At 51.6% G+C, this 23553-nt stretch overlaps 2 protein-coding genes across 48 annotated transcripts in view; one reads left to right on the top strand and one right to left on the bottom strand.

The window, feature by feature from the left end:
- Positions 1-8234, bottom strand: part of Iqce (IQ motif containing E) — a 39425-nt gene extending 31191 nt beyond the window's left edge. For 9 of the 28 annotated variants that reach the window (XM_087578276.1, XM_087578277.1, NM_001432064.1 and 6 more), the window contains 4 exon segments: positions 8139-8234; positions 5981-6028; positions 3561-3606; positions 764-892 (listed from right to left, as the gene is read on the bottom strand). In XM_087578276.1, coding sequence (XP_087434402.1) covers positions 764-892; positions 3561-3606; positions 5981-6028; positions 8139-8174 — 259 coding nt within the window. In that variant the 5' untranslated portion in view covers positions 8175-8234. 28 annotated transcript variants of the gene reach the window in all.
- Positions 61-22907, top strand: Brat1 (BRCA1-associated ATM activator 1). 20 transcript variants are annotated; one of them, XR_015634118.1, is made up of 15 exons: positions 10488-10534; positions 11084-11227; positions 11857-11960; positions 13776-13930; positions 15185-15332; positions 16107-16479; positions 16640-16759; positions 17894-17985; positions 18169-18287; positions 18361-18547; positions 18738-18811; positions 20212-20314; positions 20467-20545; positions 20661-20818; positions 21436-22675. XR_015634118.1 is itself a non-coding variant. In NM_001431852.1 (15 exon segments), coding segments are annotated over 12 exon segments (2286 nt in total). In that variant the 5' UTR covers positions 10488-10534; positions 11084-11227; positions 11857-11960; positions 13776-13813; the 3' UTR covers positions 22132-22907.
- The last annotated feature ends 646 nt before the right edge of the window (positions 22908-23553 follow it).

The raw sequence follows: 23553 nt of genomic DNA, 5'->3' as shown, positions 1-23553 counted from the left end.
AACATTCTAGAATGTCCTAATGATGGATCTCGTGCATAAAGCCAGAAAAAAAAATCTCACCCCTCAATTACTAGAGGCTTTCCTCTCTGCTCTCCTGGCCTTGTCCCCGGGAGCATGCTCACCATGGCTGCTGGAACGCCTGAGGTCTGCCCTCTTCGCTCTCACAGCTTCTGTCAGGTAGCCGGGAGTGCAGCTGGGGGGGTGGGTCCACGTGTGCTCCGTGGTAAGCAGGGAGCTCAGGGGTTGGGTCACACTGCCTGGTTTGAATGTGCATGGGTTTAACAGGACAGGTACAAGTATACAGTCTGGCAAGTTCTGCTTCACATCAAGATCCGGGGCTTTAAGGACACCAGCAGACTGGGTGGGGAGGGAGATAGGGCTGTACTGCTAAATGCCTAATAAACACCACACAGAGATCAACTCTGTGTGCCCATTTCCCTGGTGTAAACATTACTTCAGGTTTCCAGTGTTACAAAGACCAGCTCACAGAAACATTAATAGTTGTCTCCTGCAAGCTGGTAGCAACCGGCTCCATCATACCTCTGCCACAGGGCGGCGCTTAGATAGCCTTGAAAAGGTGCTAGGGCGTCCTCCGGTGGGGCTGGGAAAGCCATGCCCACCAGTGACAAGTTCAATGTCTTTGAGCAGACCACAGGCAAGCTAACTGAAACCAGCTTTGTCAGACAGGCCATCTCCAATTGTTGGCCATTTCCCGTACTCTGCCTCAGGCCAAAGCACCCTCCTCCACAGGAGAGCCACATACCCTGTTTCGAGGTTCCCAGCCATAGCTTCTGTGGGGTCAAGGACATTCTGCTACTCAGAGGCATGCTCCCTGCTGTCTTCAGAGATCTCCAGGAAGTCACTTTTTTGGGCTTGGAGTAGTAAGGTGACTCTAGAAAGGCAACGGACGGTTTAAGAGCTACAGAATCACTGTACCTCAACACCCTCAAGACACAGAGAGAAAGGTTTGTCAAACGCAACATTGAAGGGGTGTGCAGCTCCCAAAGGTACACGCATGCTCTGGCGACTAGGGAGAAGGTCAATACGTTTACTGACTTACTGTTAGCCCAAACTAGGCTAGAAACCCTGGCGTTTAAGACACCGTCTTTTTTTGTGTGTTTTTAAGATTCTTCTTATTTTACACTATGTGTGGGTGTGTGTCTGTGTGGGGGTGAGTGCAGGTAGCCACAGTGGCAGAGGCATCAATCAGGCCCCCTGGAGGTGGAGTTTCTGTGGAAGAGCAGCAAGTGCATCTAATCGCTGGGTTATCTATCTACCACCTCAAGAGATTTTCATGTCTTAATGTCTTGAAATACTTGGTTTTTTTTTTTTAAACTCAGGGATGGAACCCAGGGCCTTATATGTTAAGCAATGAGCCAGCCACACTCTTAGTCCCTCACCAGGAGATTCTAGGCAGGGACTCTACCACTGAGCGGTTATCTGTGGCCTGGCCTTGTATATTTAGCCAAAACTATAGATGTAAATCACCATACCGGGTTTTACACACAAATGAGTGTAAAATACTGTTTTGTTTTGAAGAAAGGGGAATTTGAAATGTGAAAATGTGTACTGAAGACGTAGTTCTACCGTGTTATGAAATGTAATGTCCAGTTAAACTTTCTTCAGAAACATGATTTTTGCATAGCCCTGACCATGGTGGGTACATAGTTTTACTCCTGTTACTATAGGATGACCACAGTAATAATATTTTTATTTATTTTTTCTTTTGGTCTTTTTCAAGACAAGGTTTCTCTGTAACCACACTGGCTATCCTGGAACTTGACCTGCCTAGCCAGAAATAATTAAGACACTATCTTTTTGCCAGATGGTGGTGGCACATGCCTTTAATCCCAGCACTTGAGAGGCAGAAGTAGGAGGAGTTCTCTGAGTTCGAGGCCAGCATGGTCTACCGAAGTGAGTTCAAGAACAGCCAGAACTACACAAAGATATCTTGTCTTCCAAAACCAAAATAAATTTATACATATATATATATATATATTAACATTTTTGGTCATGAGTCTAGCTTTTTATGCTTGAGACATCTCTTTAGCCCAACATTTTAATCTTTGTAGAGAAGAAATGAGAAAAAATTTTTAGGGCATTTGCCATAGTGAAAGAAATGTTATAGAATTATATTTTTAAAAATTTTTATATAATTTTTATTTTATTTTATGTGCACTGGTGTTCTGCTTGTATGTTTGTTTGTGTGAGGGTGATGGATCCCCTGGAAATGGGCTTAGAGACAGTTGTGAGCTCTCCTGTGTGTGATAGGAACAGAACCTGGGTCCTCTGGAGGAGCAGACAGACAGTAATTTTGCCTTCTGAGACATCTCTCCAGTGCCTGGAATTTTTATTAAGACTCTCATCTCTTTAATTATGGAAGAAATGACAAATTCATGGAAAAGATAAAGGTAGTCACGTAACACTGAAACATTTTCCTGTGTTTAAGGGAACACCGAGTCGGGCCTGGTGGTGTGGGCCTGTCAGCCCAGCTAAGGGTCAGGCTAAGGTAGGAAGATCAGGAGTTCAGTCATCTACAACTACAAATGATTTTGGCTGTGAGACTGTAGCAACAACAACAAAAAGAGATCGCGTGCATAGTTTTGGGGCAACAAGTTTATGACTTCACACTTGTCACAAACACTCCTGCACAGGCTGACACATGAGAACCACCAGGCCCTAGAGTGCTGTGACACTGACAGACAATGCCAGAAGGCCTTGCAGGCACTAGGACCAAGCCTATTTAAGCGCTGTTACCCTGATAAATATATGCTGCCTCCTTTGGCCACAGCTGGGGACAGGGACTAAACAGTCTTCATCCTTCTGAGGAGGAGGAGGAGGGCCCCCACAGCAGAATGAGCTCAGAGATCCTACAAGGAAGAAAGGCACACGCCCATCTGGGGACACACACCCCTCTCCAGCAAGAGCCTGTGTGCTTCTGGAAGAGCGTATCCCAGTTCAGAAGCATCTTTTTTAAGGGGCTTGGGCAATGGACTAGTCAGTAAAGTACTTGTCTCTCAAGCCCACACAGAAGTCAGGTGCACTGACACATGCCTGCGATCCCGCTGCTGGGGCGGGGCAGTGAGATGGCACACTCTGGGGTCTCACTAGACAGCCACTCTGACCTAATTGGTGAGCGCTAGGCACAAGCTCTAGAACACGTGTCATAAACAGGATGGACCACACCTGAGGAACGGCATGGCTTAGGGGCTTCCACATTCACGTATGTGTGCTGTGCACACGTGTAGTATGGGCACGTGTGTAAGCACCGGACACAGGCTTCCTTTCATTTCAGCGACACCCTGGCTTTGAGAAATCAGAGGCAGGAAAGGCAATCTCCGCTCTGTACTATCTTGCGGGAAGCTCAGTGGGGTGGCCTGCAGTGGTCCCAAAACAAACGCAGGCAATCCTGATGCCACTGAGTCCCTCCCAACCCCCCAACTGCATCCAAAAAGCAACATCCTTGGCTTTCTCCAGGTCACAGGGAAGGGCCATCCGTGCCACACTGCAGAGCTGAAGTGGAGATGAGGGGACAGAGAAGTCTGTCCAGTCATACTTACTTGGTGATGTGGAAGGAGGTTTGTGCAAAGGTTTTCTTTTTGTTTTCTGAAAGAAAGAGGAGGCAGCGTGAAGCACATTAGGTTTCCTGAGAGCTCTGCTGGAAAACCTCATCATACTCAAGAGGCCAGAGAGAGAGAGAGAGAGAGAGAGACACCCTGGGCAGACCTCTCAGAGGTCTGAGGCACTGCACAGTGTGAATCCTATACATGGGGCTGGGAGTCAGGAAGATCACTCTCCCTACTTATGAGCACTCAGGAGGCAGAGGCAGGCAGATCTCTGAGTTCAAAGCCAGCTTGGTCTACAGAGTGAGTTCCAGGACAGCCAGGGATGCACAGAGAAACGTCTTCTTGAAAGAACAACAAAAAGGGAAAGGTCTCCCCTACTGTCCTCGTGCTTGCTCTGCCCGTGGGTGAGCACCTGTGTGCTCGCGGCAGATGCGGTAAGATGAATCCCTTGTGAGTCCCTGGCAGATCCCCATCAAGGAAGAGAAACCCAGCAAGGAAGAGGATCCGGTATGAAAAACTCTCCATAGCCAACAGACGCCCCTGCAGTCTGGAGGGAACGAGGTCCTGCAGCTTCTCGGGCTGGCCCATGGAGTGACCTGACCTTTCAAGCAGCGTTCTTGCTGCTTCAAGGCTGGGTGCGAGGGCTGCAGCACATGGCAAAATCCTTGCTCCCCTCTGCTGGAAAACTGTCCTCTATGCCCCAGAGAGACTTGGGACTGTGCCTGGGGCTTGTTAGGTGGCTCCTTCCCCAGCCTGTGGTGTCAGGATCACGTCTGTGGTGAGTATCTTGGGCTCGTCACCCTATGACATGAAGAGAACTCCTAGCTGTGGGACGCATGTCATAAAACCATTTCCTTTCAGGTGGAAAGATTCAGCCCTGCAGGGTTGCTCCTTAAGCACGAAGGTAAATGACTTAAAACAGTCCCAGGATGTCCCTCAAACCGACTAGATTCACTAGGCTCCTCCCTGTCTAAGTAACCAATGGAAGCCTAAAGTTACTCTCAGACAAGCCAAGTTGCAGACAAGACTCCCAGACTCTGGGACTAGACCATCTGCCCAGGAAAGACCTAGACGGCAGTAACTTGGAAAGGACATTGTCTAGTCTGTCGACTTCCTGTGGACTGTGCAGTGTGCTCCAGGCTCCCAACTTTGTGAGCTGTCACCCACGATGGGTGTGTCTTACTCATGTAGCAAACTTTGAGTCACTCTGGTCCTTATGGAACCCTCAGCAATAGTCCTCTAAGCGACTCCTTCACCGAGCTGCGCTCTCTGCTCTGTCATGGGATCCCGATCTGGAGGGAGTTGTTTGTCTCCCCAGGAAAAGTTCTGTCATACAATAACAGTGGACCCTCCTTGGGGGACTGTGGGCATGTGAGGCTGCCTCCTAAGTGTAGCTGAGACTTCTCATGTTGGGTCCCTTCAGAGCTCAGGTACAGATGGAATCAAGCAACTTCTTGGGCTATCCACTAAGTGAGCATTTAGCATGCTTCTGCTTCCCTTTGCCACTCAGCACAACTTACAAAGAACCTGAGACCCTGACTAATTCCCGGGGCGGGGGAGGGGGACACTGGGAGTGTTTTACCAATGCTGAGAGCCTGCCTAGAATCCCCCAGGGAGGGGCTGAGGGCGTGGCTCAGTGGGAGAGCCCCTGCCTAGAATCCCCCAGGGAGGGGCTGGGGGCGTGGCTCAGTGGGAGAGCCCCTGCCTAGAATCCCCCAGTAAGGAGCTGGGGGTGTGGCTCAGTGGTAAAGCACCTTCCTAGAATCCCCCAAGTGAGGGGTTAGGGTGTGAGGGGATAGGGCATGACTCTAGTGCCCTAGTTCCTGGCACTCTGGGGATCCAATGTGAGCTGCTATGTGGATACAGGGAATTGTATCTGTGTACTTTGCTAAAGCACCAAGTGTCACTGAGCCATCTCTCTCGACCTTCACAATTAATTTCTAAAACTAGCTTTAAGGCGACATTATTTTGTTGCTGCTACCATTGTTTGAGACAAGGTCTTAGGGAGCCCAGGCTAGTCCTGGTCACACTCTATAAGCAGACAATGACCTTAAACTGATCCCCATGCCTCTGCCTCCCGAATGCTAGGATTATAGGCAGGGACCACGGTTCCCAGTTTATGCAGCACTAGAAGTGCAAGTCAGGGCTTCGTGCCCGCTAGGTGAGTATTCTACCAACCGAGCTACATTCTCAGCCCCCGAAACTGATTTCTAATAAATAACTATACCGATATAAATAAACGGATTTTTCAAATGAAAATCGCAACTATTTAGATTCGGCTAACAGGCTGAAACTGCGACACCAGAAGCAGCTCTGGACACCTGTGCTCTGGTCTAGCAGCTTCTGGGGGACACTGCTTTACACACAACATCCAAGGACTCTGACATGGGGCTTGCCACCCCTCCTGTACTCACCGATTCCACGTCAGAATCAAAGGAAATAGCAGACAGACTGTCATCTCCCTGGAAGAGAGGCACACGAGGTCACAGGGAGGCAGCTGCTCAGGCACATCAGTCCCAACAGCGCACTGTCTGAGCTGCTGCAACGCGCATGCGCTCCCCGCTACAACTCCTGGACCGGCAGGCGGGAAGCTTGAATGAAACTCTGCCTGGCTGGGGGAGTCCAGATCCACAGAGGTATGGTGGGTTCTCAGGTCAACTGTATGTCTTTGGTAAGAGTTCTCAAGTCAAATGAACCAAGCTGGTTTTCACTATTTTGAGCACCCGAGTTTCCATTCAAAGGATGCGGAGCCTCTGCCCATCTCCTCGAGGAGCAGAGCAGTTTTGCACACATCCTTTTAATTCTGTGCTTTCTATTTAAAGCATGTAAACTTTATGCCTGTGGATGCCAGCAGAGGGCGCGGGATCCCCTGGAGGTGGACTTGCCAGTGGGCAATTGTGAACTGCCTGACACGGTGCTGGGGACGGAGCTCCGGGGCTCTGGCTTGCTCATTTGTGTATGTGTGTGTGCATGCTTGTGGAGGTCTGAAAGACTGTCTTCCTTCTCCCCTTTCCACCTTGACCTAGGCTCTCTTGCTAAACCCAAGAGCTCGTCGGTTGTGGCTAGTCTAGCTAGCTTGTCCAGGGGTTTCCAGTCTTCCGTTCCTGAGCATTAAGATTACCCATGTCACTTTGAGGTGGGTTCGGAAGTGCAGGCAAGCATTTTATCCACTGAGCCCAGTCTCCTCAGTCCTTGGCTAAATTTTGGAAAACACACACCTCCTGGTACAAGCCTGTGATCCTAGGATTTGGCAAGCTGAGGCAGGAGGAGGCTGAATTTGAGGCCAGCCTGGGCTACATACAGTGTCTGAGCATTTAAAAAAAAATATCGAAAATACTAGCCACAAAGTTTATGGTAAAAGTCATACAACTATAGAAATATGATCTCTTTTTAAAAATGGGGGGGAGAAGATGTATATGAGAAACACAACTTATATTAATTGGATTAACTGAAAGAGTAATGAGCTATCTTTGTAATCTCAACTCGAGACTTTAAATTTTTGTCTTTTTTTTTTTTCATTAATTTATAAGTTCAGTGGGAGAGCCCAGTGAGGGGCAGGGGTGGGGGTGGCTCTGTGGTAGAGCATTTGCTTGGGCTGGGGCTTTGAGTCAGAAATAAAGTGCTTGTCTAGAGTTCCCCAGTGACCCAGCTGCGGAGGCCCATCTGTAGCACTCTAGCCTGACGTGAGGTTTTCCTTCAGTCCCTGGTAGCACCCAGAAAACAAACAGAGATGAGGCAGTTACTGGGGGCAGTGTTGAGAGGCCGACCCCCGAAACTAGGCAGGTCTTGGAAAGCCTCCAGTGCAGGGACAAGTAGAAAAATCCCAGCTGCTCTCCGCTGACCAAAAGCTTGGTCCATTAGCCTGTTGTGGAACCTCCAACGGGCGTCCCTTGAACCCTTGAAAGTCATATTACACCCTGGCCAGGTCCCTGCCAGCCTCCTCAGTACCCTTCTCAATCTGATTCCAAAAAGCTTGCTTTCGGGCTTGCTACTTTCCCAGCCTTTCGGTCTTTACATTTGATGTTCCCGCTGCCTCTAAACCTTTCCCAAACTTCTCTCTACTTCTCTTTGAGATGGGGGACATCAGCCTATTGACTTGTCCTACAGCCACGTCCCCATCACACACACACACAGTAATGCACTAAGTTCACTTGATACTATCACGCACTGGGGTCTGGACACGCACTCAGAGAGCGTGAGAGGTACGCCTCTTCCAGAGATGCCTCTCGGACCTGTGCAGGACTAGCCGAGGAAGGAGGGTGGGGGCAGGCCTTCCCCCTTGCTCGGGATCACTCCGGGGCGTCACTGGACCGCAGCCTACAGCAACACTTACGAGATGAGTTTATCGCCGGTCGGCCGCGGCCTCAGACCCGCAGCGCGTGCCGGAGGGCGCAGTCCCGGGGGCTTCCTGGAAGTAGTGGCCACCGCGAGCGCAGGCGGGAGATAGAGGTTGCTGGGGCGCGGGCACGGTGGAGGCCGACGCCCGGAGCTGGCTCTTGTGCGGTAACAATCGGCCTGCCGGAGCTGGCTACCACCGTGCGCCCTTCCTCCCTCTGCCCTAGGCCTCCTTACCGTCTCCGAGGTCAGATCTGTGGTGCCCAGGCTCATAGCGGCGGCGCTGCGCGGCCTCGGCGGTCCTGCGAGCTCGGCCCTCAGCTTGGGAGGCCTGCCAGCCAACCTGGTACCATGGCAACCGTGCCGCGGCCACAGGGCCCCGGATGTGGTCCTTCCTCCGATGCCCGGCGAATCCTGTGCACGCGCAGTGTGTGCACGAGCGAGGGGCCAACCATGCACTCTCCCGGGGTTGCACTGCGCAATCGCACCTTGTCTCTTGTGGCTGTTTTTGGTCTCGCCGGGTGCACGAATTGAACCTATGGCCTCCCGCAGGCAAGGCTGACTTTCTATGTCGGAGCCAGCCGTGCTCTCAGATCCAACTTCAGGAGCCCCAGTTGGATTTACGCAAACAGTGGCTGCAACTATGTAGCCCAGTGGGCAGAGGTTCCGAGGGTCACCATGCTGAGTAGACTCAGGGGACAGAGCGTAAGGCACCACCCTTAACAACAGGCAAGATTTGAGAATTAGGCATGTCAACCTATTTACATGTTTGTTTTTCCTCTAAATAAGCTGAGATGTTGGGGGCCAAAGTGACTCCCTGGCACCTTGAGGATAAGGCAGTCCACGCCAGGGCTGCCCATGGGCCAGTGCCAACTGCTTTAAACCCTCAGCTGATGGTTTGCTATCACAAGCCCCTCTGAACTCTCCAGAACCCTGTGGCTTTTCCTACCCAGGCCAGTTGGGGGCACTTCCCCGGTGGCCCAGCAGGCCAGTGACAGGTGCAAATACTGACATTTGTCTTGGGGGGAGGGTCATCTCCTCATTGTTGGGGTTACAAATATATACCACCATGCCCCACTTTTCTTATTTTGTTCTTCCACCCCACCCCATCTCCTTCATGGATTCTGGCAACTCAACTCAGGTCCTTAGGTTTGCAAGGGGATACACTCCCCCCCCCCCCCCCCCCCACCTACAATCAGTTTTTGAGTAAACAGCTCTCTAATTGGATGGCATTGCAACACTAACCTCAGTACAAGGTTTCTCCTGAGAGGGTTTTTCTTGCTTGTGTAAAGGTCCATGATTTGTTAAAGAATGACACCGCATACTCAAATAGTATGTAAATGCAAAGGATGTTTTATTCTGCAGAAGTCCAGCATGCTGGGGTCTCCCATTACCAAGATGGAGAGAACCCAGTGAGCTCACAGTCCTGATTTAAAGCACGTTCGAATTCTGAGGCAGATGAGTTTTATCTTACTGTTATCGCTAGGCATTCCGGAACCATGCCCTAAAAGATTCTTTTTTTTTTTTTTTTTTAATTTACGTGTTTGTGTGTGCGAGAGTGACCTCAGGGCTGGGAACCAAACTCTGGTCCTCTGGATGAGTAGGAAGATTATTAACCACTTACCCATCTCTCTAGTCCCCGATGGCCTACTTTTAATCTTTATCATTAGCAGAGAGGGCTGAAACTGTGAAGAGTTAGCAGCAATGGATAGAGAGAAGGCAAGAAGGGATAGAGGACCAGGACTATGAAGAGCCACAGAAATGCAGGCTTTGGTGACTGGGGGATCCTGACACTCTAGACACCGGAGTTTAGCGATACCCGCTGTAGGAACCGAGGATTTCAGCACTGGGGTAATCCGTATTGTCTTGCCTGCTGCTGACCACACCGTAGACGAAAACTGAAAGCAACAGTTAGACGGGCCAGCAGAAACCTGGGACCTTAAAAACCTAGACACGTGGCCTGAGGCCTGCGAGGCCCCGCCTCCCAGCGAGTAGACACGCCCATACCGAGCCCGCCTTGGAGACGTTCCGCCTACTGCCTGCGTGGGGACGTACCATAGAGAGTCCTGGCGGGGGCGCGATAGCTCCGAGAGATTAGTACAGTGTGAAAGTCCCAAACTGCACACATCGTTTGTAAATCACGCGTTCACAGGTTTGAACCTTAGAAGTGATCGAAACCGCAGGGTCATCACCAGTCTCCAAGCACATCGACTCCGCTCTTTTGCCCTCCCCCCACCCGTGTCCGTCACGTGGTACTGACTTAGGGCGGGGCCTGTGGAGACAGACTCCCGCAGGGCAAGGAATCGGCCGCACTGAGGGGCGGAGCCTGTGGCCACGCGGAGAGGAACTTCCGTCGGGGGCGGGGTCTGAGGGGGCGGGGCCTCGCTGAGGCCTGCGAAATTAGGAGGGTTGAGATTTGAAGCTGGTGGGGTGGAGCCAATTCCCGTGGTGGGGCGGGGCCTTGCGTTATGGGGCGGGGCTCGCGGTGCGTAGTGCGAACTCTAAAAAATGGGGCAGGACCTGAGGAGGGTGGGGCCTCGGCCAGCGTGAAGCGGAATTTGCGGAGGCGAGGGCGGGGCTTGCCTCAGACACCGGAACCACAGCGGGTGAAGCGCTCGGAGGTTGGGATTCTGGTAAGGCGGAGTTCGAGCTTCGGCCTAGCAGCCTAGTGGTGCATTCTGCACTCCTGGGCCTAGTTCCCCTAGCGGAGGGATGCGGGGGTCGGGATTAGAGCCCCAGGCTAACTCGCAGTCTTGAAGAGCTCACCTTTTACCGGATTTGGGAGGTATGGATGTCGAGAACAGATATTGGGATAAGGTGCCTGGATGAACAGTCTCCTGCACACCTGGCTTATCCCCTGACTGTTCTCCTCGCAGCTAAGTTAATAGGCAGCTGCACTCCCTTACCCCAATCCATCAAGCCCCTAAATTAACAGACTTAGACACCAAAGGCCCTTGTGGCTCCGATTAATCTGTCCTCACCCCACAGGGCATCTGCGAAGACTCAATCCTCTTGCCCAGGTTCCCCTGGACTGAGTTCAGCATCTTTGTGGACTCGAGTTCTGGTCCACGTGAAGTTTTCCGAGCTCCTCCCCCATCCTAACAGGCATTGAAGGCTGCCTGTACCTAGGGTAGCTGGTGTCCCAAGCCAGATATGAGGCTGACCTCTTGCTTCCTCTGTAGGAACTGCTGGCCTGATCATGGACGCAGAATGCTCCAGGCTCCTCCCGGCTCTCTGTGCTGTTTTGGCAGATCCTAGACAGCTGGTGGCAGATGACACCTGCTTGGAGAAACTACTGGACTGGTTTAAAACAGTGACAGAGGCAGGTGAGGACATGGCTTATAGAACTGTCCATTCATGGGGTGTCTTTACTTCATTTCCTTGAGGTTCTGCGGCTGATCAGAGTCAGATGGAGTACTAGGGCACTGGCCTGAACTGTGGAGTCATGTATTAAAAGTCCCATCGACTCTGGCCACATTTCAGGCTTCCGCTGTCCAGTTCACACGAGGAGTTTTGCAGGGTAGGGCCCATGTTGTTTTGCTGCCTTAATTGTATTTTGTTTGTCTTGAAGAAGTTAGATCCCTGGGTGGATGTGGTGGGACATGTCATCTAGAGCCAAGACAAGAGGAACTTAACAGCGCTACAGTTTGAGTTCAAGGCCAGCCGGAGTTACATCTATTTTTTTTTTTTAAGATTTATTCATTTATTATATATAAGTACACCGTAGCTGTCTTCAGACACACCAGAAGAGGGCATCAGATCTCTTTACAGATGGTTGTGAGCCACCATGTGGTTGCTGGGAATTGAACTCAGGACCTCTGGAAGAGTAGTCGGGTGCTCTTAACTGCTGAGCCATCTCTCCAGCCCCGGAGTTACATCTTTACTGTGTGGGTAGACCTTAATTTAATCACTTGAATTGTATCTCTCTCTCTTTTTTTTTCCCTCCCTGAACCAGGGTTTCTCCGTGTAGCCCTAGCTGTCCTGGAAGTTATTTTGTAGACCAGGCTGGCCTGGAACTTAGAGATCTGCCAGTGTCTGTCTCGGGCACTGGTATTAAAGGTATTTGCCATCATGCCTGGCTCTTTTTTTTTTTAAGCATCGCTGTCCTGACTTTTCTTGAGCATGAGTATCTGGGCAGATGGAAGTTTTCCCTCTCCTGGTTGATTGTTGTCTTCAGACAGGTTCCATGAGCCTTGTCTTGTCATTAGTTCCTGCCTTCATTGCTTCTTTGGCTTCTTCTGTTCTTTTTCTTGTCTTTTGAAGCACGTTCTAATGTAGCCCAGGCTGTCCTCAAGCACCGTGTAGCCAAGGATGACCTTGAACCTCTGCTCCTCCTGTGTGTAGATCTGAATGCTGGCATGATAGGTGTGTAGCTTCACAACCTGTTTGTATTGGGTGCAGAGGATGGAGCCAGGACTTCCTGCATAGCAGGCGAGCCCTCCATCCACTGAGCTACAGCCCCAGCCCTTGTCTTTTGGGTTTTGTCTTGCCTGTTTTCTAAGTTACAGAATTTAAAAGTGATTTAACAGTAACATTGTTAGTTGAAGCCTTACGAGCTTTACTGCACTGTACTTTCGTAATTAGTTTCTTTTATTTGTTTATTTTGCTTTTTGAGACAGGGTTTCTCTGTGTATCCTTGACTCTCCTTATTTCTCTCTCTAGACCACACTGGCCTTGAACCATTGAACCCAGAGATCCTCCTGCCTTTGCCTCCTGAACGCTGTGATTAAAGGAGTGTGCCAGTACACCTGGCCTAGTTTTTTTGTACATGTGTGATGTGTGTGTGTGTGTGTGTGTGTGTGAATATATATGTATATATATATACATATACATACATATATATACACGTTTGCTCATGAGTGTGGACGCCCTTAGAGTCTAGTTTTTAGTCAAGTTTTTGCAAGTAGTTTTACAGGAGTGAGAGTGTGTGTGTCTGTGTGTCTGTGCGCGTGCACACTCTTGGGATCTGCCAGTTTCCACAACTCCCCCAACCTAGGATTAAAGGCTTGGGCAGGTATGCCCAGTCTTTTATATAAATGCTGGGTTCCTCATGACTACAGAGCAGGTACTATTTACCCATTGAACCATCTTCGTTTTTGGAGGCATGGTTCAGCTGTGTAGCCCAGGCTGGCTTGGGCTTACTGTGTAGACCAGGCTGGCTTTGAACTCAGAGGTCTCCCTGACTCTGCTTCCGTAGTGCTGTGTTTAAATGTGCGTGCCACCATATTTGACCTGCAAGTATTCTTTTTTTTTCTTTTTAAGAATTTTTACTTATTCTATTTATGAGTTCATTGTCACTGTCTTCAGACACACCAGAAGAGGGCATCAGATCCCATTACAGATGGTTGTGAGCCACCGTGTGGTTGCTGGGAATTGAACTCAGGACCTCTGGAAGAGCAGTCATTGCTCTTTTTTTTTTTTTTTTTTTTTTGTTCTTTTTTTCGGAGCTGGGGACCGAACCCAGGGCCTTGCGCTTCCTAGGCAAGCGCTCTACCACTGAGCTAAATCCCCAACCCGCAGTCATTGCTCTTAACCTCTGAGCCATCTCACCAGTCCAATTTTTGTTTTTTGGGTTTTTTTTTTTTGTTTGTTTGTTTGTTTGTTTTTTGAGGCAGACTTACCTGTAACCAAGTTATCCTTAAATTCGTTAGGTAGCTGAGGATGGCCTTGAACCCCTAAGCCTCTGTCTCTACCTTCTAAATGCTGGGATTGTAGTCATTGTAGCACCATGCCTTTGGGGTCCCTTTAATGAATTCATTTGTTGTAAATACCCCTCTTTCTTGGACTCCTTATCCTAATGGGAAGGGGATGTTCCTGTCATTTCTCGAGAGGCTATCGGTGTCACTGCTCTCCTGGGATGTCCTTTCTCCACAGAGCCCAGCCTCCAACTACTGCAGGACCACCCCTGCCTAATGGAGCTCCTGTCCCATGTGCTGAAGCCACAGGATGTGAGCCCTAGGGTCCTCTCCTTTGCTCTGCGCCTCGTTGGGGTCTTTGCGGCCCAGGAGGACTGTTTCCAGTACCTTCAGGTGAGCCTTTGTCCCTCTCGTGCTTGTCCCCTGAAAGGCGGGCATCCTCTCCTCTGAAGTAGGAGCTATCTTAGTGCCTGGGTCTCAGTGGCTGGCCCTGCTTCTGTGGCTGGCCAACGCACCAAGATTCCTAATGAACCTCAGTGTCGTCCCACACTGCTTCTACTTAGAAACACTTGTCAGGCACAGTGCTGGCTGGCTTCCTGTTCCCACCTGCTGTATGATCCTTGCCACGTTCCGAGTATCTCCCTCTGATGGGGCAGTGTGAGGACCCTCAGACCCTTTGTCTGTAGCACAGTCGTGGATGGCATCGGGGAAAGAACAGTGTTCTAGGTGAAGTCATTCCCTGCCATAGGCAGGGAACTCCAGCTCCCGGGGATCTGACGCCTTCCTCTGGTTTCCACAGGAGCCTGAATTCATGTACATAAAGCCACAGACACATGATTTAAAAACTTTAAAATAAAAGTCATAATAAAGACAGAGGAGAAAAATGTGTTGTTCTTCCTCTGACCTTTTTCCAGTCTCAGGAGGGCAGAGTGTGGATGCTGGGTCCTGGGGGCAAAATGGTGGTGCTGGGGGGGTGGGGGTGGGGTGCCTGGAAGCGGTTGTGTGAAACCAATTGGCAAACCAAAGGTTTTTTTTTCACTTTTATTATTATCATTTTGGTGTGTTTTGTTTTGTTTTGTTTTGTTTTTTGACATTGCCTCTATGTGGTCCTGGCTGTCCTGGAGCTTGCTCTGTAGAGCAGGCTGGTCTTGAACTCACAGAGATCTGCCTGCTTCTGCCTCCCAGGTGCTGGGATTAAAGGCGTGCCCCACTACACTTGGTGTTTTTCTTTTCCCTGGTGTTTATTTTTATTTTATGTCTGTGGGTGTTTTGCCTACATGCATTTCTCTGGTATGCATGCATGCATTTCCTGCGGATGTCAGAAGAGGGCAGCAGATCCCTGGAGCTGGGATTTAAACAGTTGTGAACCACGGTGTGGGTGTTGGGACCTGAGCCAAGTTTCCCTACTGGAGCAGTCAGTGCTCCTAAGACCTGAGCCATCTCTCCAACTCCATGCTTTCTTTTTTGAGCCGAGAGGTTTCACCATGGATCCCTGGCTGGCCTAGAATTAAAAGAGACTCTCCAACTTCTGCGTCTGGATGCCAGGATTAAAGGACATACCACCAAGCCCAACTCCCCCAGTCCTGAAGACCACCAACAGTAAAACCCTTCTCCCTCCGCATTCCTGATGCTTTCTTTGCTTTTTAGCAGGGGGAGTTGTTGCTGGGGCTCTTTGGGGAGACAGGTGCCCTTAGCTGGGCAGCCTGGAGCATCCCCAGTGTGCGCAGCGGCTGGATCCAGGGCCTGTGCTCCCTGGCACACCACCCCAGTGCCCTGCACTTCCTGGCTGACAGTGGTGAGTTAGCCCATGCCCTGCTCCAGTTCTCCTACTGGGCCTCTCTGCCTGTGCTGGGATCTCCAAGAAGACCCTGAACCTCTCTGAGTCCAATCTTCTCAGCTGAGGAAGTGGGAATGGTCCAGGCTTGTCAGTATAAGCACACAGTGACTGTAGGGAAGTGTCATCTTGGATTGCTAGGGTCTGGGGTGGCTCCTGCAGTTGTGTCCTGTCGGGTAGTCAAACATATTAGAACCGGTTAGAAACTGCATCTGTGCCTTTAATCCCAACACTGGGGAGGCAAGCAGGGTGGTCAAAGGCATTGAATTACTTAATTTCTTCTCCAAATCCAACTTTGGTTGAAATAACGTTAGGTATCCTGTCTATGTAAAAACGATCTGTTTTGAGTGTCTAAGCTCAACTTACTTGGTGTAGGAAGCCTCTCTCCCTGCAGGCATTTTTCATTAATTTTGTGTTAGTGTTACCTTTAATCCCAGCACTCCACTTGGGAGGCAGAGGCAGACAGATAGTTTCATCAAGGTCAACCTGGTCTACACAGTGAAACCCTATCTCAAAAAACAAAAAAGCAAAAACAAAAAAAACAAAAAACAAAACAAAACAAAACAAAAGAAACCAGAAGCATTGGCTTTAAAGCCAGCATGCTGGAGGCTCATGCCGGGTTTCCTTGTAAGCAGAGGGAGTCCTGGTGCTTTCCCTGAAGCCTGGAAGGGTATGATGGGTAGGTGGTCTCCATGAGCTTCCTCATCCAGTCTGACCTTTTGCTGCCCACTCCAGGTGCTGTGGACACGATCTTCTCCTTGCAAGGAGACCCCAGCCTGTTTGTAGCCTCAGCAGCCAGCCAGCTCCTAGTACACATCCTGGCTCTGTCAATGCAAGGCGGAGCTCCAGGGTCCCCCGTCCCTGAAGCCGCTGCCTGGCCTGTCTGTGCCCAGAAGATCATGAACCATGTAGAAGAGTCCTTGCATTCCAAAGCCACCCCACAGGTCACACAGGCCTTGAATGTCCTGACGACGACCTTCGGGCGCTGCCACAACCCCTGGACAGGGGTCCTCTGGGAGCGGCTAAGTCCCCCTGTTGCCCGCCTGTTTGAGAGAGACCCCATTCCTGCCACACACTCGCTCATGGACCTGCTTCTCAGTGTGGCCAGGTCAGGTGGTGGCAGGGACTCGGGTGGGTGAGTGGTCATTGTCTGATGCCTCATGGGAAGGACCCTGGCCCTGCTGCCTCAGGAGACAGGGCATCTGCAGGATTGGGCATGATTGCCCCTGTCTAGTTAGAGTGACGGAGGCATGGTTTTCTTTCTCCAGGTCTCCTGTGTTGAACTTTGCAGCCTGTGGCCTGTGGGAGATGCTGGCCCAGACTCTGAGCCGCCTGAGCCCCACCCAAGCTGGGCCTCTAGCTCTGGGGACCCTGAAACTTCAGCATTGGTACGATTGGGAGAGCCGAGAGTGTCATGATAATGGTTGGGGAACTCTGGAAACTGGGAAACCAGATGTGACAATGGGCCGGGTGGGAGAGCAGCCAGGTGGGATGGGCAGGTATTAAGGTTGTGGTGCCCCCTTCTGTCCCCCTCTCCCTCCATTCTCTTCCCCTTTCTCTCTCTTTCCCTTCCTCAGTACTTGGTATAGAACTTGGTATTTTACATATGCTAGTCAAATGCTCTACCACTGAGCCACATTCCCAGCTCCTCACTGGGGATTCTAGGCAGGGGCTCTATGCTGAGCCACACCCCAGCCCCTCACTGGGGGATTCTAGGCAGGGGCTCTACCACTGAGCCACACCCCAGCCCCTCACTGGGGGATTCTAGGCAGGGGCTCTACCACTGAGCCACGCCCCCAGCCCCTCACTGGGGGATTCTAGGCAGGGGCTCTGTCATAGAACTATATGCACAGTTTTCTTTTTCTTCTTAGTTGGAGGCAGTCTCACTGAGCTGCCCAGGCTGTCCTGGAAATAACTCCTTAGGTTAAGCTGGCCTTGAACTTTACATTCCCACCTCAGCTTCCTGATACCACGCTAAGCAAGAGACAGAACGATTCAAATTAAAGTTTGTGGTACCCCAGACCTAAAGCTAACTTCTGTGCTTTCTCTAGCTGTCCTCTCACCTCCAATAAGGCTGAGCCAGGCTCCTGGAGCTGATGGGGTGTGCAGAGGTGTGGGCTGCTGAGTGTGGGATGCAGAGAGGAGAGGTACTAAGGGTCTGAGCAGGCTCAGTTCATCAGAGTGCTCCATCACATAATGTGAAAAAGGCCACCTTAAGTCATCGAACACAGCATGAGTATACTTGGGCACTGTCCTAGAAGCCAGGAAATTCCCAGTCACTCTGATCAGGGAGTGTGACCAGCCTTTCTGGGGCCCCTGAGACCCAGCAACAACCGCTCCTAGGGACAGCAGGGCCAAGCCTTGGTCAGGCCTCTCCTCCTATCCTGGTTCCTAGCTAGTAGCTTGTAGACAAAGTGTTTCAGAGGAGCCTGTACTGAGACACCATACTAAGACACCGTAGACTCTGTAGGATGCTCAGACTGGGGCCAGAGAATAACCCTCATGCTGTACTATGTCCCCAGTCCCCAGGAACTGAGGACCCAGGCCTTTAGAGTCCTCCTTCAGCCACTGGCCTGCATCCTGAAAGCTACCACTCAGGCCCCTGGACCTCCAGGTATGCAGGGAGGGTGGAACCCTCCATTCTTAGGCAAAGAACAGTGAGCTACCCTGCTCCCACTCAGACCTCCAACTAAAAGTACACTGGACAGCATCCCTGAACCGCCCTGGCCCTGAACTTGAAACCTGGCCCTTGCTTTGGATGGCGGTCACTGAAGGGATGCTTTTGTCCTTGTCTTAGGCTTGCTGGACGGGACTGCGGGTAGCTTGCTGACTGTGGATGCACTCTTATCTTCAAAGTCGGCCTGTGTGGGGCTCCTCTGCCAGACTCTGGCGCACCTGGAGGAGCTGCAGATGCTGGTAAGTGTAGCCAGGCCTCGTGTCATCGAGCCACATGACCCCAGACCTCTGCTGACGTTCCTCCTCCCTGCAGCCCCAGTGCCCCTCACCGTGGCCACAGGTGCCTCTGCTGCAAGCTGCTGTGACGATATTGCGTCTCTCTGACGGCTCGGCGGACCCCAGTTCCAGTGCAGGAGGCCGTCTCTGTGGGGCGCTGGGTGGCTGTGTTCGTGTCCAGCGAGCAGCCCTTGACTTCTTGGGGACGCTGTCTCTGGGGACAAGTGAGTGCTGTGTTCTCTTGCCCTGAGTTCACTTTCTCTTCTCTTTCTTCTGGAGGGTCCATTGGGCCCTCAGGTAGCCCTCGGGTAGCTTCTGACCTCTGCCTCCATAGAGTTTGGAATGCTTGCTCCCTGCCGTGTGGCAGGCTCTGTGTAGAAGTTGGGTTGATGTTTCCACTCATGTCTGTTCCAGGCCCCCTGGAATTGGTGCTGGAGGTATTTGCTGTCCTCCTGAAGACCCTGGAGAGCCCAGAGTCCAGCCCCATGGTACAGTAAATGAGTTCTGGGAAGCCCGTACAGCTGGGGACCTTCTCACTTATGAGTGCTTCCAAAGGGGCCACCGAGCCACTGCCCAGAATGACCTTTCCAGCCCGTGTAATGGAACACACTTGTAACCCCCCACAGATGTGGTAGAGACTGGAGAATCATAAGTTCAAGGCCAGTCTGGGCTACAAAGAGACCCTGACAAGCTGGGTGCAGTCATTCACGCCATTAGTTCCAGTACATGGGAGGCAGAGGCAGGCAAATCTCTATATAGTTTGTGGCCAGCTTGGTCTACGAAAGGAGTTCCAGGCCAGCCAAGGCCACACGGTAGGACTACGAGGGGGCAGAGACGCTTGACACAAGGTCAAAACTGGTAGCAGTGGTTGCATGGGACCCAGGATCCAGTCTGTGCTGGTGAGGCTTACATTTAAAAGGAATTCTGTAGTAATATTTTAAAAAATCCCGGTGCGGGGTTTCTTCCCGCCTTAGACTATTTATGTACCGGCATAAAAGATTATCTTGTGAAATACACCTTAGGCAGCGCCCACCCTCCATGCTGTTAGAATCCCCTTTCCTATTGCCGACTCAGAGTTACCACTTCCTCATGTCTGTGTTCTGTCTGGGCTCCTCCTACCTCGTTGGCCGGCCCACGTGCCCATGTTTTATGTCACAGCTCTCCCAGGGCAGCTCTCCTTCCCCTGCTTGTTCTTCCTCTTCCACTGGGGGGTGGGAGGGGCTCCTTTTTCCTCCTCCTCCCGCTTCCTTGTCCCAAGCCCAGAAAACCTAAGCCCCGCCCATGTCTTCTCCCCAGCTATTGGCTGCTGGCATCTGTATTTACCAATCAGAATTAACGGGGGGCCGGGTTCCCCAGTGTCTTACCCTGTCTTCTGGCAGTGGGGGGTCCCACATTAGCATTGAGTGTGGGCAGTGCCCACTTCTGAAGCTTTGGGGGAGCCAGGGATGGAGATGGAGTTGGGGCATGACTGCTAACCCAGCGCTCTGGGCAGTCTTGCCTGAGTGGCTCTTGTTTGTCTTTCTGAGACAGGATGTTACTCTGTGGCCCAAGCTGGCCTCCTGCTGTCTGCACCATGCTCTGCCATTCACGCAATTCTTAAGGAGGGAAGGGCATTGGGGCACATTCTCATGCATTCTCCTGCTCCTGGGTGTAGTCTTGGTGCTGGGTGCTGCCAGGCAGAATGGACCTTATAGAAGGAGAGGCTTGGGGTGGGGGTTGGTGTCATATCCACATGAGGCCATCGCATCACCCCAGGCAGGACTTGTGAGTCTCACTGTCTGGGAGGCCACTCACCTATGCTCTCTCTGCCCACAGGGGTGGGTGGCCCAGTGAAAGGCAGGGACGTGGGTAGCGTGCCGTTCCTACCCTCTAGCCCGACCCATTCTAGGTCCTAAAGAAGGCCTTCCAGGCCACACTCAGATGGCTCCAGAGCCCACACAAGACCCCCAGCGGCTCTGATCTCAGCCCCGATGCCTTGCTGTTCCTCGGAGGTAACCCTAGCTCCTTGCAGAGCTGTATCAAGCTGGAGAGCTGGGGCAGGGGCAGCTGGGAGCTGGGCAGGGTGTCCCCGAGGGAAGGCAGGTGTGACCCTAGAGGCCACTGACCACCCCTTCCTGGTACAGAGCTATTCCCCATACTACAGAAGCGCCTGTGCAGCCCGTGTTGGGAGGTGAGGGACTCAGCCCTGGAGTTCCTGACGCATCTGATCCGGGACTGGGGAGGTAATCACCCTGGGGCGGGAGTGTGTATGTTGTGTATAAGTGTTCCGCTAACTCTGGGGCTCTCAGACTGCCTGAGTGGCCTTCAATCGTATCTTTGTGGCATTTGACCCCCCAGGGCAGGCTGACTTCAGAGAGGCACTGCATTCTTCAGAAGTACCCACACTTGCCCGCCAGCTCCTCCAAGACCCTGAGAGTTATGTCCGAGCAAGTGCAGTGGGTGCCGCTGGGCAGCTCTCCAGCCAGGGCCTTCAGGCCACTCCCGCCAACCAGCAGGTAAGAGCCACTCGTGGTTGGCCCAGTAAATGGGTAAGCAGCTAGCCAAATCTGTAGCAACTGCTCCTGAGAGCAGCTTTGGCTAGGGGGACTTCCAGGGAGCTGGGGGCAGTCGGACGCAATGCCAGTGCTCTTTCTAACACACCACCTTAGACACTGTGTCCCCTAATAAGCAAGGATGGGACTGAAGGACAGCGTATACAGAAGACATTGTGGGGAGGAACCAGTGGCCTTGGACCCATGTCTCCTGGGCTCTGTCCTTCTTGGCTCATCAACTGTATTAGTTGGATTTCTTGCTGTATCAGGAAGAAAGCAGGTTAAGGGAGGGAGTACATTGAGGCTCCGGGTTTGAGGGTGCCATCCATCATGGTGGCCGAGCCGTGGAGGTAGGAGCTTGAGGTTGCTAGTTAATTTGCACCTATAGTCGGGAAGCAGAGAGAGATGGATGCTGGTGTTCCACTCAGCTCTCCCTTTATTCAGGGCAAGACCCCAGTCATTCTCTGCTTTAGCCTCACCTAGGTACTCCATCACACTCAGAGGCTTGTCTCATAGCTGAGTCTTGATCCTGGCAAGTTGTCAGTATCATGCCGACTTTTCTGGAACTCTCCAACCTGCAGGGCCTACTCATGGACCTCATGCATATCCTGTCCACGGACTCAGAGGGCTTCCCTCGAAGAGCTGTGTTACGGGTCTTTACTGAATGGCTGAGGGATGGCCATGCTGATGTGGTTCGAGACACAGAGTGGTTCGTGGCCACTGTTCTCCAGGCAGTGAGCCGGGATCTGGACTGGGAGGTCCGAGTGCAGGGCTTGGAGCTGGCACAGGTATTCCTCATCCAGGCAATGGGGCAGCCTAGACTCCACTGTCCCTATACAGTAGGCCTGCCTGGGGCCACCTCTTCCCGCCCACACCTGGAATTCTTGCAGACTCTCTGCCGTCTGCCACTCTTTGAGTTTGCCTTTTGTGCCTTGCTTGACTGTGACCGCCCGGTGGCCCAAAAAGCCTGTGACCTGCTCCTCTTCTTGAGGGACAAGACAGTTTCCTGCAGTAACCCTCAGGAGGCCGGGGACAGCCCCAACTCAGCCTCAGTGGAGGCTGCCCTGCAGAGGTGGCGGGAAGGTGAGCAGGCTCAGCCCCTAGGGGACCTGGAGCCTGAAGCCATGCTGGCCATCCTCAGGTCCTTAGACCTGGAGGGCCTGCAGGGCAGGCTGGCCAAGAGCAGTGACCATGTGGAGAAGAGCCCACAGTCCCTGCTGCAGGACATGCTGGCCACGGTGGGCGTGTTGGAGGAGAATGAAGCTGACTGCTACTAAGGCATGTCCCCATCCTGTCCCTGTCTCCACCTGTGCCAGCAGAAGGACTCCAGCCCAGGTCGGCCGCTCAAGAGACCCTCGGGGAGTGGATCACATGTCCTACATTTTAGGCCGGGGATGATAACACACCTGTGGCTGCAGAGTTTGGAAGGCCAAGGGAGGAGAATACAGAGTCCCTGGCCAGTCTGGACTAGATAGCAACCCTGTCTCAAGAAAACCCAAGAAGTCAAATCAAAACAAAACTCCTCTGTGTGCGTGTGTGCGTGTGTGTGTGTGTGTGCAGACCAGAGGTCGGCCTCCAGTGTCTTCCTCAGGTGCTGTCCACCTTGTTTATTGAGAAGAGGTCTCTCACTGGGACTTGGTACTCGCAATCGAGCTTGCCAGGGAGCTCCAGGGATCCTGTCACCACCTCCCCAGCACTGGGATTGTGGTACTGCATCTCCTTGCCAGGGTCTGCATGTGGGTGCTGGGATTTGAACTCAGGTCCTCATGCTTGCATGGCAAGCACTTTACCCACTGAACCGTCTCCTCAGGCCCCACAGAATCCTACTTTCCATGTTTTATTAAAGAAGTGGCTTGTTTGCTGCGCAGAACAGGTAGCATTGAAGTCTATAATCCTTCAAGTTAGCTGTGTATGTGTGTTCTGCCTATAGCCATTTAGCTCTCTCTGCTCCATTGACCAAAGTTTAAAGTCCCATAATCTGTAAAGAATTCAGATAGATTGAAGTTCAAAGTCACAGCTGTGGGTCCTGTAAAATAAAATTTTTTTTAAAAAATGTTATGTATTCTCTTTGAGGGTAGAACCACAGCATAGTTACAATCAAAGCAAAACCAACATCCAGCAGTGTAAAAAGCTCATTACCTGACGTCTAGAGCTCACCCGTGGTCTTCTGAGCTCCACTTCCAGGCTCTGCTGTCCACAGCCCACACTGAAGGTCTTCTAGACTCAGGCCTGCTTCATCTCACACCTGCTAGCCATCCCACAGAACTGGGGTCCACCACAACTGAAACTGCACCTTTACCATGGCCCCTCCTGGGTCATCTCCATGATAGCTTTAATCCTGTAGTTTTTTTTTTTTTTTTTAAGATTTATTTATATGAGTATACTGTAGCTGTCTTCAGACACACCAGAAGAGGGCATCAGATCCCATTACAGATGGTTGTGAGCCACCATGTGGTTGCTGGGATTTGAACTCAGGACCTCTGGAAGAGCAGCGAGTGCTCTTAACCACTGAGCCATCTCTCCAGCCCCAATCCTGTAGTTTTTAATGTGACTAACCAGTACCACATGGGAGGTTGGTTTAATTAATTTAGTTATCAAGTTCAGTTGTCAGCTTGTGAGGCAAACTTGGCCCCCTCTGGACCACACCTTCATTTATTTTAAATACGTGAGTACACTGCTGTCTTCAGACAAACCAGAAG

This window comes from Rattus norvegicus, chromosome 12 (assembly GCF_021556685.1).
Source record: "Rattus norvegicus strain SHRSP/BbbUtx chromosome 12, alternate assembly SHRSP_T2T, whole genome shotgun sequence".
NCBI lineage: Eukaryota > Metazoa > Chordata > Mammalia > Rodentia > Muridae > Rattus > Rattus norvegicus.
The sequence above is the reverse complement of the archived record's forward strand: the minus strand, read 5'-3'. Positions and strand labels throughout refer to the sequence as shown.